Source organism: Labeo rohita, chromosome 12, assembly GCF_022985175.1.
Source record: "Labeo rohita strain BAU-BD-2019 chromosome 12, IGBB_LRoh.1.0, whole genome shotgun sequence".
Taxonomy (NCBI): Eukaryota; Metazoa; Chordata; class Actinopteri; order Cypriniformes; family Cyprinidae; genus Labeo; species Labeo rohita.
In genome coordinates this window covers 26,971,296-26,987,569 of record NC_066880.1, presented here as the reverse complement: position 1 = coordinate 26,987,569, position 16,274 = coordinate 26,971,296, and the positions used below count along the sequence as shown (strand labels likewise).

Below are 16,274 nucleotides of genomic sequence, written 5' to 3'. Positions count from 1 at the left end.
ATGACATTTTACTATATATTAATCTTTTAATATTTTACTGTACTGGTAAGCATAAGAGATTTTCATAACATTAAAAAATCTCACTGACCCCAAACTTCTGAACGGTAGTGTATATGCGATCCATTTAGTTTATTAAAATGCTTAATCATTTAACAGCAAGCTGCACAGATCGGCTGGTGGACTCACAGAGAGGAAGGCATGGATGATATCCGCTTTAATGGAGCTAAGAGGTTTGTCTCTGATGACCACAAAAATCTGCTCTTCTTTCTCCAGACTGATGAAATTCCCAAACCAAGACCTTTTAGCCAGCCTGTCGGACCACAGACAGACAGACAGACACTTGGATAATCTGTAACACTCATCACAGTGATGCAGCACGCTGAAGAATTAAAAGCTGGAGATCATTATCGTCAATATATTTCCCTGAATAGCACATGCAAGTCGCCATGACGTCTACGAGCATTGTCATCTGGAACATTTCATTTTTAGAATCTGCAGGATATCACTTAAAAATTCCCCGTTGGATGATAGACACTGAAGGGCTGTGTTGCAACAGTTATTATTCAGAACGTATGTGAATCGAGTTGAGCTCAAAGCAGGTGTTACTTAAAGGCACAGTAGCATAAATGGTCAGAAATGAAAAGGTGAATTACTGTTTTTGGATTTTAGTGGACAATTTAAGTGGACCTCAGGGAATAAATTAATGAAACATAAAAATTTACTGCATACAGGAAGCCCTTTACAAAAAGAATGCAATGCTTTCCAGATGATTATTTAACAGACTTCTTGGTAACACACATGTGCTTATTGGTTTGGCATGTGTTTCTTACTCTGGGCTTGATTCTGGTGTTAAACTGGACATGTCCTCTGAGGTTGGCACTGTTGGGAATGTAAGAGTAAAAATGAAATGTAGGGAAAATACAACATGACACTGATTATTATCAATTATTTGACAATGGTTTATTTCAGAGGTTTTCAAAACTGAGATCCAGAGATCCCTAAAGGGCCACAAACAGTGTTATTTTAGTATCATATACTATTATAGTTTAACAACAATAAATTACATTTTGTTTATTTTAGTTAAAGATTCAAAAGTCCCCCTCTAGTGAAAATCAAGATTCATATGTTGTTTATTTGTTTATGTGGTGTTTTTAATATGCTTTTAGACAAACCACGTGTCAGTCCATTAATCAACATCATTGCTGAGTATTTTCTCCTTAAAAGTTAGTTTCCCAAAGGCTGTCCCAGAAATGCGGTTTGAAACAGCCCTTTTTGCTACGTCACAAACTAAGTAAATAGATAGATAGATAGAGTTGAGGTCAAAAGTTTACATCCCCCTTTCAGAATCATTAGAAATGTCAATTATTTCAACAAAATAAGAGGGATCATTCAAAATGCATGTTATTGTTTATTTAGTACTGACCTGAATAAGATATTTCATATAAAAGATGTTTACATATAGTCCACAAGAGAAAATAATAGTTGAATTTGAATGACCTGATTAAAAATTTTACATCCCCTTGATTCTTAATACTGTGTTCTTATCTGAATGACCTTCCGAGTGTTTTTTGTTTAGTAATAGTTTTTTGTGAGTCCCTTGTTTGTCCTGAACAGTTAAACTGCCCACTGTTCTTAAAAAAAATCCTTCAGGTCACACAAATTCTTTGGTTTTCTAGCATTTTTGTGTATTTCTACTCTTTTCAACAATGACTGTATGATTTTGAGATCCATCTTTTCACACTGAGGACAACTGAGGGACTCATATGCAACTATTACAGAAGATTCCAATGCTCACTAACGCTCCAGAGGGAAAAACCATGCATTAAATGACGGGGGATAAAAACTTTTGGACAGAATGGAGATGTGTACATTTTTCTTATTTTGCCTAAATATTATATTTTTTCATTTAGTACTGCCCTTAATAGGCTACAGAAAATAGTTGCATGTTTCCCAGAGGACAAAATAAGATAAATTCATGATCTTCAAATTCAAAATTTTTCACCCCCCAGCTCTTAATGCATCATGTTCTCTTCTGAATCATCAGTGAGCATTTGAACCTTCTGTAATAGTTGCATATGAGTCCCTCAGTTGTCCTCAGTGTGAAAAGATGGATTTCGAAATCATACAGTCATTGTTGGAAAGGGTTCAAATACACAAAAATGCTGAAAAACCTATGAATTTGTGGGACCTGAAGGATTTTTCTGAAGAACAACAGGCACTTTAACTGTTCAGGACAGACAAGGGACTCATGAACAACTATCACTAAACAAAGAACACATCTGTGGATCATTCAGGTAACAACACAGTATAAAGAATCAAGGGGATGTAAACTTTTGAAACAGGCAATTTTTATAAATTCAGCTATTATTTTCTCGTGGACCATATGTAAACATCTTTTATATTAAATATCTTATTCAGGTCAGTACTAAATAAACAATAACATGCATTTTGTATGATCCCTTATATTTTGGTAAAATAATTTTTAATGATTCTGAAAGGAGGGTGTAAATAATAGAAGGTAAATATATTTTATATAACAAACTTATCAGATCAAAAGGTCTTTAGCGGTCCACCACATCAAATAGTTTACAAACACCTTCTCTATTTGATTAAATACTAAAAGGGTAAGATATCGGCACCCACCCTGCATCTTGCGTCGGTGGAACCGTGGTGACCCCAACAGGTTGTTCTTCAGTGAGTTGAGGCGCGTCCTCCAGTGGGCGGAGCTACTGGCCGCCATGCCGGTGCCTCCCCCTGGACTAGAGGGTGGGGTCAAGGAGAGTGAGCCCACGCCCACACTTCCTCCCTCGGCTCGGGAGGAAGAAGAGGAAGAGGAGGAGGAGGGTGGGGTAGCGGTGGGGGGGTGGGGGTGATGCACAGGGGTACCCAGCGGGGTAGGCAGGGGAGAGCCCTGAGGGGTGACCTGAGACATGGGATACAAGCTTTTAGTCACCGACTTCAGCACCGCAGATGGAGAAGGAAAGAAGAGGAAGCGGGGAATGGGCGACAAGAGAGGAGAAGGGGAGGGAGAGCGGGAGGAGGAGGAGGGCAGTGGGAGGGACTTCATGGACTGGAGTTGGGGGCGTTCGGGCACGGTTTTAGATGGAAGCGTCTGCGTTTTGGGCTCATGCGATCGGTTGGGACGAGCGACGGTGCTGCCGCTTGCCGCTTTGGTGGCGGCAACTACCTCCGGCTCGCTGAAGGTAAAGACAGGGCTCTGATGGGATGAACAGGAGGAGGAGAAGCAGGGTGGAAGAGTGAAGGCCGTGGCAGATGGAGAGAGAAACAGGAGTGATAATGAGCAATGGCAGGTGATACGGCTTTAGTGCATAGTGATGGTGTATGGGAAAGTGTGTGTGTGTCTAAAGCAGGGGTGCCCAAACTCGGCCCTGGAGGGCTGGTGTCCTACAGAGTTTAGCTCTAGCTTGCCTCAACACAACTAGTATGCCTAGTAAGGCTTTATTAGCTGGTTCAGGTGTGTCTAATTGGGGTTGGAGCTAAACTCTGCAGGACACCGGCCCTCCAGGACCGAGTTTGGGCACGCCTGGTCTAAAGTATACTTTGGTTTTTATGCACACGAGGGTTTACATACAGTCTGCATGATGCAAATTTTGTCACCGGTTTTTGTAACCATGCATACTTCGTACGCATATGTCACACATACACATTGAATTTGTTTTGCATTCATCAGCTGTTCCACAAGGTGGCAACACTGGCCTGGCCTGTTGTTTCACAGTAGAAATTGAAATTGAAAATGCACATTAAACATGCAAAGATGGAGTTTGCTGCATTTACTTTTAACTGAGCCACTCTAAAGGCCAGGACACACCAAGCCGACGGTCAGCCGTGATTGGATGTCTAGTTTCACGAACGAGTTAGTGGTGGAGAATTAAGCGAAAGTGATGAAAACGAGTAAGTAAATGAAGGCAGCACAAACAGAAGACTGTTCTTTCAATGATTCATCAAATGATTTATCAAAAAAATGTTACATGATATTACCCAAGCATTCCAATAAGCAAATATTTTCATAACAACATGAGCTGCTTAAAATTTTAGTTATTAGTTAAAAGTTATCAATGAGGCTGCCCTCGATTAAAGATTTTTCTTGTCGACTAGTAGCCATTCATTTTAAGTATTAGTAGACTATTAGTTGCATGTTTATTAATAAGCCATATAAATCTTAATAATGAGCCTTTAATTGCCTACATATCCTAATAAGCGCTCGACCACAATTAATTCATAAAGGATAATTAGGTTTGATAAATAATTATTTTAGTATAGGCTATTTATTTTATTTATTTTTTTCAGAAATACTGTGTTACAGTTTTCTGGTAAATATTCCTTAAACATTGTTTTAAAAATATTTTTATTAGTAGTAGTAGTACTATCTTAACATTAAGCAATATATTATTTCTGACTGTCAAGTTAAACCGAACTTTTATTTTGATGGGTTGCTGTGAAGACCTTTAGGATATTTATTATATGACGATAGTTTTCCGCAATTTTTAAAGCAGGGTATTGCAATACTTTTTAAAAACCGGTATATCATGCAACACTACTCTGTATAGATATATTTTTTAATGTCTGTAATGCAAGTATACACAGTGTCTCAAAGTTTCATGCTCAAGTTCACAGAGACCGAGAGAGCAGAAAGGGTCCTGTTTGCTTTCATTATTTTACAAAAGTGCAACGTTTCGTTGTTATTTTGAGTCTTTACAGATGCGAAAGATGTATTACTTTTATCTGTATGACCAAAAATGACAGTGAGCACGCTACTATTCAGCATCCACACTCCGCATAGATACTTTAATAGCACACATTTTTCTAGGTTAGCATTAGATTGAGCAGCTACGTAAAGTTGCTACTACATACGTCTTTCAGATGAAAAGCCATATTTAAGGTTGATGAATGATAGGTGAGTGTTTGGATGTCCTGCCCGATGTACTATATTACCACACAGACCAGCCGCTAACAATCTGTCACGGACCGCGTGACTTCCTGTGCCATTTCCTGTGCATTTGTCTTTTCTGCGACTAAGCCACTAATAAAATTTTCGTCGACTAACAGTTAGACGACTATTAGGGGGCAGCCCTAGTTATCAACATAACTGATATTCAAAATGGTAAGCAAGCACTGCTTTGTTTACATTTCCTATATCTGTGTATAGCTTGTATATCCTTGATTTGGTTTGTCCTATTGATAGCTGCTGATATACACAGCTAATTCCTCTCACGCAGGCGCAGAACGCACATGCTAGTTTGCAGTCGACTGTAGTCTGTGCCATGTGTTCAAGTGCAGCTGTTTGGTCCAGACGCTGCCGTTGGCTTCTGTCGCCATTAGTCGGCTTGGTGTGTCCCGACCTTAAGATGCTAAAAACACTGGATCATGAGCTGCTCATGTGTAAATATACACAGTGCTGTGTTTCGCTCTAAAGCACAACGGACTATATACTTATTATTTGAAGGGTTAGTTCACCCAAAAATGAATTCTGTCATTAATTACTCACCCTCCTGCTGGTCCAAACCCGTAAAACCTTCATCTTCGGAACACAAATTAAAATATTTTTGATGAAACCCAAGAACGCTCTGATCCTCCATAGATAGCGAGGGTTCTACCACGTTCAACATCCAGAAAGGTACCAAGAACATCAACAAAATAGTCCATGTGACATCAGTGGTTCAACTGCATTTTAATAAAGCTATGAGAATACTTCTTGTGCGCAAAAAAAAAACACAAAAATAATGACTTTATTCAACAATTATTCTCACAAACTATTTTAACGATGTCCTAACTACATTTCTTCATGTGTCTTGACCGTGGTATGACCCTTGCTGTCCATGGAGGGTCATAGAGCTTTCGGATTTCATCAAAAATATCTTGAATTGTGCTCCGAAGAGGAACGAAGATCTTACAGGTTTGAAATGACATGTTGAGTAATTAATGACAGAATTTTCATTTTTGGGTGAACTATCCCTTTAAAATACACACTGTGGTGTGTATTAACTCCATGAGTCAGAGAAGAGAGAGTAAGAAAGTGCAGCTGGTATTGGTGTATCAATACTGCAGGAAAATGAGTATTCAAGTATTTCAGTATCGCTGAAAAAAATCTGTTTTTGATAACACTGCTGCTGAGTGACTCATTTTTGGGTGAACTAGTGTATCTCTTCAGTAGAAAAAAAAAGGTTCGCAGACAAGCACTTACCCTGGGACTACTTAGAGGACTAGACGAGAGGCCTGTTGATGCTCCACTTACAGATCGAGACCTATACAGGAGTGTGGCAGTCAGGAATCAGTAGTGATAAATCGAAATTTACAAAGTTCTATATATGCATGAAAATAGGCGCATTACTGCGTGTGTACCTTTGGCTGTGTGTGGAGGTGTCCAGCGCTCTGCGCGGGGGTGTGGGAGAGCCCTGCTCCGTCACACTCAGCACCTCCAGACTCTTCCTCTCTGGCCGGCAGCGGCCGTGACGCGTCAGCATGGGTGAGTCTACACGCTTCCGTGGAGGGTCTGTATAGAAAGACACAGAGTATTCAGAGTAGTGTACCTGGAGATCAAACAGTAGAGTATGGCACTAGCAACAGCAAGGTAGTAAGTTGAATTACAAGGGAATACATAACTGGTCATATTTATACACTTTTAAAGGGATAGTTCACCCAAAAATGAAAAATCTCACCCTCATGTCGTTTCAAACCCGTAAGACCTTTGTTCATCTTCAGGAAACAGATATTTTTGATGAAATCCGAGAGCTTTCTGATCTTGTATAGACAGCAACGCAACTAACACATTCAAGGCCCAGAAAGGTAGTAAGGGCATCATTAAAGTAGTCCATGTGACATCAGTGGTTCAACCTTAAATTTATGAAGCTTTTTTGTTTTCTTTGCACACAAAAGGATTCTTGTAGCTTCATAACATTACCGTTGAACCACTGATGTCACAAGGACTATTTTAACAGTGCCCTTACTATTTTTCTGGGCCTTGAACGTGTCGGGTGTGCTGCTGTCTATGCAGGGTCAAAAAATGTCATCAAAAATATGTTCATTTTTGTTCTGAAGATGAACGAAGGTCTTACGGGTTTGGAACGACATAAGTAATTAATGACAGAATTTTCATTTTTGGGCGACCTATCCCTTTAATTGCTTTATATAATTTGCAACATATTTCACAAAGAGACTTATTCTGGAAAATGCATTCATTTGCTTTGGATAAAAGCACCTGCCAAATGTATAAATGTGATACATGGAGGCCACATGGTTTAACTTCAGTCAGTAACTTCAAATTCTTCCTCTGCTAATTTGTAGACCAAGAAAGTGACTGACAGATGTTGACCACTACATGTTAACCTGTTAAAAATAGAAGGATCACTGCAGGGAAAATGCCACATACCGATGTCATTTCTGGGAGGAAGATCCTCATCCTCATAGCTAGGATAGCGCTCTTTACGGTCTAACAGGAGATAATAGATCATCTTCTCCTGGTTATCTCTGAGGAAAAGAGTGAGAGAAAGAGGAGAGAATACAACTGATATGCATTTACACTACCAGTCAAAAGTATTTGAACAGTACGATTTTAAATGTTTATTAAAGAAGTCTCTTCTGCTCACCAAGTGTGCATTTATTTGATTCAAAGTAAAGCAAAACAGTAAAAGTGAAATATTTTTACTGTTAAAAAAACTGCGCTTTCTATTTAAATATATTTTAAAATGTAATTTATTCCTGTGATTTCAAAGCAGAATTTTTAGCATCATTACTCCAGTCACATGATCCTTCAGAAATCATTCCAATATTCTGATTTACTGCTCAAAAACATTTATTATTATTATGTTGAAAACAGCTGAGTAGAATTTTTTCAGGTTTCTTTGATGAATAGAAAGTTCAGAAGAACAGCATTCATCTGAAATAGAAATCCTTTGTAACGTTATAAATGTTTTATCATCACTTTTGATCAATTTAAAGCATCCCTGCTAAAAAAAAAAAAAAAAAGCATTAATTTCTATAATTTCTTCGCCCCCCCCAAAAAATTAAAATAAAAATGATATGTTATATGTAATTAAAAATTATATGTAAAAATTATAATTATATAAATTAAATGTTACAAAAGCTTTTTATTTCATATGAATGCTGATCGTTGGACCTATTCATCAAAGAATCCTGAAAAAATGTACTCAACAGTTTTAAATATTGATAATATTAATAAAAATGTTTCTTGAATCATGTGACAGACTGTGAAGACTGGAGTAATGATGCTGAAAATTCAGCTTTGATCACAGGAAAAAAATACATTTTAAAATATATTCAAATAGAAAGCAGTTATTTTAAATAGTAAAAATATTTCAAAATATTACTGTTTTTGCTGTATTTTGGATCAAATAAATGCAGGCTTGGTGAGCAGAGTTTTTTTGTTTTTTACTGTTAAAAAAACCTCTGACTGGTAGTGTATATGCAAATAGTCTGTTATACTGTTCAAATATCATTTACATTGCAACCAAAATTTCATCTTACTTTTTGACAGTAGAGCAACACAGCAACAACTGCACAACATTGCATATTTTGAATAAAATTAGTTGTTTTTTGTGCTTAAGTATGAGCTCCATATTCTTACTATATCACACTATATGAGCTGTATTGTATTAAACATGACCCTCAAAAAGTAACAGATAGAAAAGATACACAGTTCAATACACTGTTCCATATATTTCCTGACTATTATTTCGTATGTCAGGCATATCAGGGTTAACTCAATTTTTACTTTTAAATGCACATGATTTAAAAGCACTGATGTTACACTCACTCTTCACACTGCAGGTCTTGGGCCAGTTTAACCCGGTCCCTGAAACAGCCCAGAGAATACATGCTGTCCAGCACATCTGGGTCCAGCTCTGTCAGAGACATGATCCGTCCCATGCACACACGCCTCGGGGGCGGCTGCTCCAGACACGGCTCATTGCGTCCAGCTCTTCATCACACACAAACAAACACGCATACAAATGTGAGCTGCTTGCACAAATCATCTGCGATTTTGCCCGTCATGAAAGACGCAAACTGTAATCATTTCATAACACTTCAATATAAACAGAGATCTATTAATGAAATACAGTCATAAACACATGTAATATGCTTTCAATGAATCTCTGTAGATTGATTACAATCACATAAATAATCAATACTTACTGATACCAGGCATGTTTCTGGATGGCCTCTAGCTGCAGAAGGACAACAGATGGTATGATTAGTAGAGCCTTTTCACAGGCAGATGGCGCTATAACGCTATAGGCTGAAGCTTTTTGAAAATCTGAATCAATGGCTTCGCTTGTTTTAAAGCATTCAAAACACATATGACACCAAAGACTGGAGTAATGGAATAAATTACTTTTTAAATTTAAATTAATTTAAGTGTTATGGAAGCTTGTTTCTACCAGAGGATAAAAAAAAACTGAGACAATTGAGAATTTTTATTTCACAATTCAGACTTTTTTCTTGCAATATTTCACAATTCAGGCTCAGAATATCTCAAAACTGCAAGATATAAATTTAGAATTCAGAGAAAAAAGTCAGAATTGCGAGATGTATACTCAAAATGACAAGAAAGAATGTCAGATTTTATAAGAAATTTAGAGTTTATATCTTGCAAGAAAAAAAGTCTGAATTGTGTGATATGAATTCAGAATTGCAGAAGAAAAAAAAAAACATTTATTCGGTGGTAGAAACAAGCTTCCATAGAAAGCAGTTCTTTTAAATTGTAGTAATAATTGAAATAATATATTGATATTGTTTGATACAGTATGCCAATCCGAATCTAACAAGACCAATCTTATGATTTTTGGACAAACTGATCAGAAGTTATAAGAAAAAATGTCAATGATTATGTCTTTTGACCAGTAGGTGGCGCTGTGGTCATGCATGGTATAACATGTACCAAGTTTGGTCTGAATTCACTAAAGCATTGCAAAGATATAGCCCCATGTTCATTTTTGCACAAATTTCGTCAAATTCGTTGACACGCTTTTCAAAAACGGTTTGGTATATCAAAAAGCTTTTGATAACTTTTGGCCAGCAAAAAAAAAAAGTATATTTTTCGTAAAATTCAAAATTGCCAAAGTAGGGCTGGCAAACAATTAATCGCGATTAATTAAAAGTTTGAGTTTGCCTAATGTGTGTGTGTGTACTGTGTGTAATTATGTACTATGTATTATGTATATACAAGCACATTCATGTATGTATTTAAGAAATATTTACAAGTATATGTATTTATTGTAATTTTTTACAATTTATATTATATATAAATAAAAATGAAATTTTAAAATTTAAAAACTTAAAAATGACATATTTCTATTAAATATATACATTAATTTGTGTGTATTTATATATGCATCATAATTACACACAACTCAAACTTTTATTTTGTATGTGACTAATCATGATTAATCGTTTGATAAATGCAGCCTTGGTGAGCATAAGAGACTTACTTTTAAAAAAACATTAAAATATCATGCCAATCCTAAACTTTTGAATAGCAGGCCTAATGCAGATGCTTTTAAAAGTCATAAACAGACCTAAATCCATAAAGCTTGCACTAAGTTAATTAAACTTTGACATATTTATAGCTAACTAAACACCACAGTAATGAGGGCCTTACAGCAAGAATGCACGGTAAGTATGAAGAAATAAGGATCATCCATTTGCATTTGATTCTGCATTTCTGAGTATGTTTCTGACTATTGAAGTAAATATGCAAGCGAGAATGCTTAATCACAGTTAACAGTACTCCCTCACCGTGAGTCTTTTTTCAGGGTTGACCTCGATCATGCCCCGCAGCAGAGCCTGGCAGTCGGGTGGGATGAAATGGGGCATGTGGAACACTCCACTCTTCACCTTCTCCAGCAGCTGCCGCAGGTTATCGTGGTCGAAGGGCAGCGCGCCCTGAGGACAGCGGAGAGAAAGTCCCAGATATAAAGACACAGATGGTAGTGACAAGCAAGGAGTGTTTCAGTTATTTGCTTAACAGCCTGTGAGCTAAAATGAGTAATAGGTGATAAGTGGGGGAAAGTAAAATGCTCTCCGACAAGCAGAGAGAAACAGAGGGAGCCTAAAGCTGAAGCGATTTCCTCACCACTAGCAGAGCGAAGAGAATGACTCCACAGCTCCATACATCAGCCCGTCGACCGTCATATTTCTCGCCCTACAGTAGAAGGCAAAGGTAGCGGTAAGGTCAGTGGTACATCTTCAGACAGAATGACGCTCTTAAACATACAGGTTATTTTTGGGATCTTTGGACCTACCCTGATAACCTCTGGACATGCATAATGAGGAGATCTGCAAATAGTTTGGGAAAACAGAGTATGAAAGGGTGTGAGAAATTATAGTTTGTTTATAATAACATAATTATGTCTAAGTTTCCAAACAACTCTTGAGTGATTTATTTAAATGAAACTGAAAATATAATTACGTAATAAAGAATAAGAAATTGTAGTAAGTTGTTATTAAATTATAAAATTATTACAAATTAATGTGAACTAGAACTTTCAAGCTTTGACCACCAAATTTGGCACAGACCTTCAGGCTGTTCGGACTCTTTTTTGCAACATGCTAAAAATGCTAGGACATACTTAAACGTGCTAGCAACTATTAAGACAGGCTAGCTTCAAAATGTTATAGCAATTCCCAAAACAATGCTAAAGTGCGCTAAAGTGCAAAACATGTTAGGACATGCAAAACTTGCTAGCTAATTGCTAAAAAACGTTAGAAGTGTGTTAAAACATGCTAGCTACGTGCTTAAATGTGCTAGAAATGAGATTAAATGTGGTAGCGATGTAAACATGATAAACATGCTAAAACCTGTTAGCTAAGTGTTAAATCTTGCTAGCAGAGTGAAACATGCTAAAACTTGCTAGCGACAGGCTAAAATGAGCTAGCAACGTGATGAAACTTGGTAGCAATCTATAAACACATGCTAGCAACATGTTAAAACTGGCTAGCTTTATGTTAAAAACATTAGTAATGCTAGCCTTGTGCTAAAAAATGTTAACACCTAACAAAATGCTAGTAACATATGCTAAAACCTGCTAGCTAAGTGTTAAATCATGCTAGCAGAGTGAAACATGCTAAAACTTGCTAGCGACAGGCTAAAATGAGCTAGCAACGTGATGAAACTTGGTAGCAATATATAAACACATGCTAGCAACATGTTAAAACTGGCTAGCTTTATGTTAAAAACATTAGTAATGCTAGCCTTGTGCTAAAAAATGTTAACACCTAACAAAATGTAAAAACTAACAAGGTGATACAACATGATGGAATATGTTAAAATATGTTAGTAACATATGCTAAAACCTGCTAGCTAAGTGTTAAATCATGATAGCAGAGTGCTACATGTTAGAAAATACTAAAACTTGCTAGCTACTTGCTAAAACATGCTAGCAACAAGCTAAAATAAGCTAGCAACGTGATGAAACATGGTAGCAATATATAAAAACATGCTAGCAACATGTTAAAACTGGTTAGCTTTATGCTAAAAATGTTAGTAATGCTAGCCTCATGCTAAAAATTTTAACAACACCTAATAAAATGTAAAAGCTAACAAGGTTAAAATATGCTAGTAACATGCTAAAATCGGCTAGCTACATGTTAAATCATGGTAGCAAAGTGTTAAAACATGTTAGAAAATGCTAAAACATGCTAGCAACAAGCTAAAATGAGGTAGCAATGTGATGAAACATGGTAGCAATATTTAAAACCATGAAAGCAACATGTTAAAACTGGCTAGCTTTATGCTGAAAATGTTAGTAATGCTAGCCTCGTGCTAAAAATGTTAACAAACTGCTAACAAACCTAACAAATTGTAAAACCAAGGTTATAAAACATGATAGAATATGTTAAAATATGCTAGTAACATATGCTTAAACCTGCTAGCTAAGTGTTAAATCATACTAGCAGAGTGCTAAAACATTTTAGAAAATGCTAAAATGAGCTAGCAACATGATGAAACATGGTAGCAATATATAAAGGTTTATGCTTAAAATGTTAGTAATGCCTAATACAATATGAAAACATGCTAGCAGTGCTAAAACATGTTGGGATATGCTAAGAACTGCTAGCTAAGTGCCAAAACATGCTAGAAGTGTGTTAAAACATGCTAGTAATGTGCTAAAACATGTTAGCAACAAGACAAAATTTGCTAGAGACAAGATGAAATATTGTAATGATATAAACGTGATAGAAACATGCTAGCAACATCATGGTAGCCTCATGCTAAAAAAATGTTCACAACACCTAACAAAATTTTACAACTAACAAGGTGATAAAACATGCTAGAACATATGCTAGTGTTAAATCATGTTAGCAGTGTTAAAACATGCTAGGAAATGCTAAAACCAGCTATCTACATACTAAAACATGTTAGCGACAAGTTAAAATGAGCTAGCAACATGATGCAACATGGTGGCAATATATAAAAACATGCTAAAACATGCTAGCAACATACTTAATCATACAAGAGTCATGCTAAATGTTAACAACACCTAACAAATGATAAAACTAACAAGGTGACAAAACATGCTTAAACCATGCTAGTAACATTCTAGCGATACGATAGCATGCTAGGAACATGTTAAATTACACTAGCCAAATGCTAAAACAATCTAGCAGTGCTAAAACATGTTAATAGTAGATGCAGTAAAAACAGTCAAAATTGTCAAGCCCAAATATTACTGAAAACATTCATTTATCAACTTCCATGTAATTCCATCTAATTCAGTGACATTTATACATTTTTAAGTGTGGCTTTAGTGTTTAAACACTGTATATTGTGTACTTTAACACAGCTGGAAAACTGTATTGATCAGTCAGCATGTATCAGAATTATCCATTTCACATTGCAATGCATGTAGCTTGAAGTGCAATAAAGCAAGCAAACAGCATTATGAGACACACGCATACACAATACTCACCCACAGCTTGTCTCTAGCAGACTGTCTCCCACCTGTAGTGAGGCCATGCCAAAGTCTGCAATCCTGATATTGTTCCTCTCATCCAGCAGGAGGTTTTCTGGCTTCAGGTCTCTATGACTACAAGAGCACAGAGGACAACCGGCTTTGAACACATCGCTCACCAACAACCCTCCACACAAAACATGCTTTGGAAGATATACAGTGTCAAAACATTAACACTTCACCCGTCATTGTCTCTGATAGTAACACACACCAGTATCTGCTCAATTTAGAGAATAGAGCTAGAACCACCACATACACAGCCAGTCAAAAGTTTTTGAACAGTAAGACTTTTGATGTTTTAAAGAAGTCTCTTCTGCTCACCAAGCCTGCATTTATTTGATCCAAAGCACAGCAAAAACAGTACAATTCTGAAATATTTTTTTTAACTGTTTTTTATTTGAATATTTTAAAATGCTATTTATTCCTGTGATTTCAAAGCTATATTTTTAGCATCATTACTCCAGTCACATGATCCTTCAGGAATCATTCTAATATTCGGATTTGCTGCTCAAAAAACATTTATTAATATTATTATGTTAAAAAGCTGAGTTGATTTTTTTCAGGTTTCTTTGATGAATAGAAAGTTCAGAAGAACAGCATTTATCTAAAAAAAGAAATCTTTTGTAACATTATAAATGTCTTCATCATCAATTCATAGGATCCTTTTTAAATAAAAGTATTCATTTCTATCATTTCTCTATGTAGTGTATAATGTTACAAAAGCTTTTTATTTCAGATGAATGCTGATCTTTGGATCTTTCCATTTATCAAAGAATCCAGCAAACATGTACTCAACTGTTTTAAGTATTGATGATGATAATAATAATAATAATAATAATAACAACAACAACAACAAATGTTTTTTGAACAGCATATAATAATAAATAAAAAATCTAAATTTATCACTAAAAGACCCTCTTAAAGGAAATGCATTTTTTTTTCTAGTCCCGGACTATATAATATAATGCAGTGTTTATTGATTTTTTTTTTTTTAATAAGGTTTCATTTTTATATTTCCTTTTTTTAACTGTAATTTTAGTTGATTGTAGTAATTTTACCTGTGTGCGTTTTTTAATTTTTTTTAATTTTTAATTTTTTTTATCTACAGATTTATTAGTCATTGACTATTTATATTTATTTTAGTTATGTTAGTTATTTTAGTACTTCAATTTAAGCTAAATGAAAATGAGAAATGTTCTTTTGGCATCTAGCTGAAACAAGAAAAGTTTTAGTTTTTTTATATTTTAAGTTAACATTTATTTCATTTTAGGTAACAATATTTTATGGTATTCGTTTTATTCAGTAATTATTATTTTTTAGCTATTGTGGTTATATTAAAGGAGCAACATAAATTTGTGAAAAACAAAATGAAATAGAAGGTTTATCAAAATGATGTAAATTTAAAAACAATTTATGAGAAAATGATTCCCAGCTTGGGGAAAAGGGACATATGCAAATAGTTTTGTTACCATATTTAAATCCAACTGAACACCTATTCAAATAACCAGCAGCAAATGCTGTACAATCCATGAGCTGCAGTGTGAGTACAGGCATATTTCACAAATAAATTAAATTTCTGATGCAGTCAGTGTGGGCTCACTTTGCACATATTTGTACGTGACTGCATGTTATTTTAATCACCTTCAACCAAACTGAAAATAATAAAGCTTCTCCATTTTATTTAGAATTGTGTGTGTTTGTCTTACCATATGGAGTGGCTATGACAGAAGTCCAGAGCAGATATGATTTGTCTAAAGAACTTTCGTGCCTCTTTAGGCGTCAGTCTGCCCTTCTTCACCAAATAGTCAAACAGCTCTCCTCCAGAAACATGCTCCAGTACCAAATATCTGTGAATGGAGCCAGAGAAAGAGTGAAATAAATGCTTCAAGAAGGGTAAATGACAAGCAGGAAGAACAATGTGTTGAAAAAAGCCTATAAGAAATCATGTGCAAGTGTGGTAACTTACAGGTATTTGTTATTCTCATAAACATCATGGAGTTTTAAAACATGTGGATGTTCGATCAGCTTTAAAATAGCAATTTCTCTCTCCACCTGGTTGAATGAGAAAAAGAAAAGATTATATTTACCACTTTCCCTTCATAAATAACTAATGTTTTTTGCACCACAAAAGCAGTTTTACATAAGCAGGAACTTATAAAAAAGTATCATGGAGTTCCCATTTCTTAAAGGAGTAGTTCACTTCCAGAACAAAAATGTACAGATAATTTACTCACCCCCTTGTCATCCAAGATGTTCATGTCTTTCTTTCTTCAGTCGTAAAGAGAT

The 16,274-nt window shown here is 35.7% G+C and overlaps 1 protein-coding gene across 2 annotated transcripts in view; it reads right to left on the bottom strand.

Moving 5' to 3' along the window:
* Positions 1-16,274, bottom strand: part of brsk1a (BR serine/threonine kinase 1a) — a 28,003-nt gene that overhangs the window by 4,807 nt on the left and 6,922 nt on the right. The window contains exons 3-16 of one of the 2 annotated variants that reach the window (XM_051123860.1): positions 15,955-16,040; positions 15,695-15,835; positions 13,947-14,063; positions 11,280-11,313; positions 11,111-11,179; positions 10,774-10,920; positions 9,172-9,203; positions 8,792-8,956; positions 7,388-7,485; positions 6,361-6,511; positions 6,203-6,263; positions 2,644-3,217; positions 831-879; positions 187-310 (exon numbers count right to left, since the gene is read on the bottom strand). In XM_051123860.1, coding sequence (XP_050979817.1) covers positions 187-310; positions 831-879; positions 2,644-3,217; positions 6,203-6,263; positions 6,361-6,511; positions 7,388-7,485; positions 8,792-8,956; positions 9,172-9,203; positions 10,774-10,920; positions 11,111-11,179; positions 11,280-11,313; positions 13,947-14,063; positions 15,695-15,835; positions 15,955-16,040 — 1,848 coding nt within the window. The remainder of the gene's footprint in view (positions 1-186; positions 311-830; positions 880-2,643; positions 3,218-6,202; positions 6,264-6,360; positions 6,512-7,387; positions 7,486-8,791; positions 8,957-9,171; positions 9,204-10,773; positions 10,921-11,110; positions 11,180-11,279; positions 11,314-13,946; positions 14,064-15,694; positions 15,836-15,954; positions 16,041-16,274) is intronic. The other variant, XM_051123861.1, reaches the window with a different exon arrangement.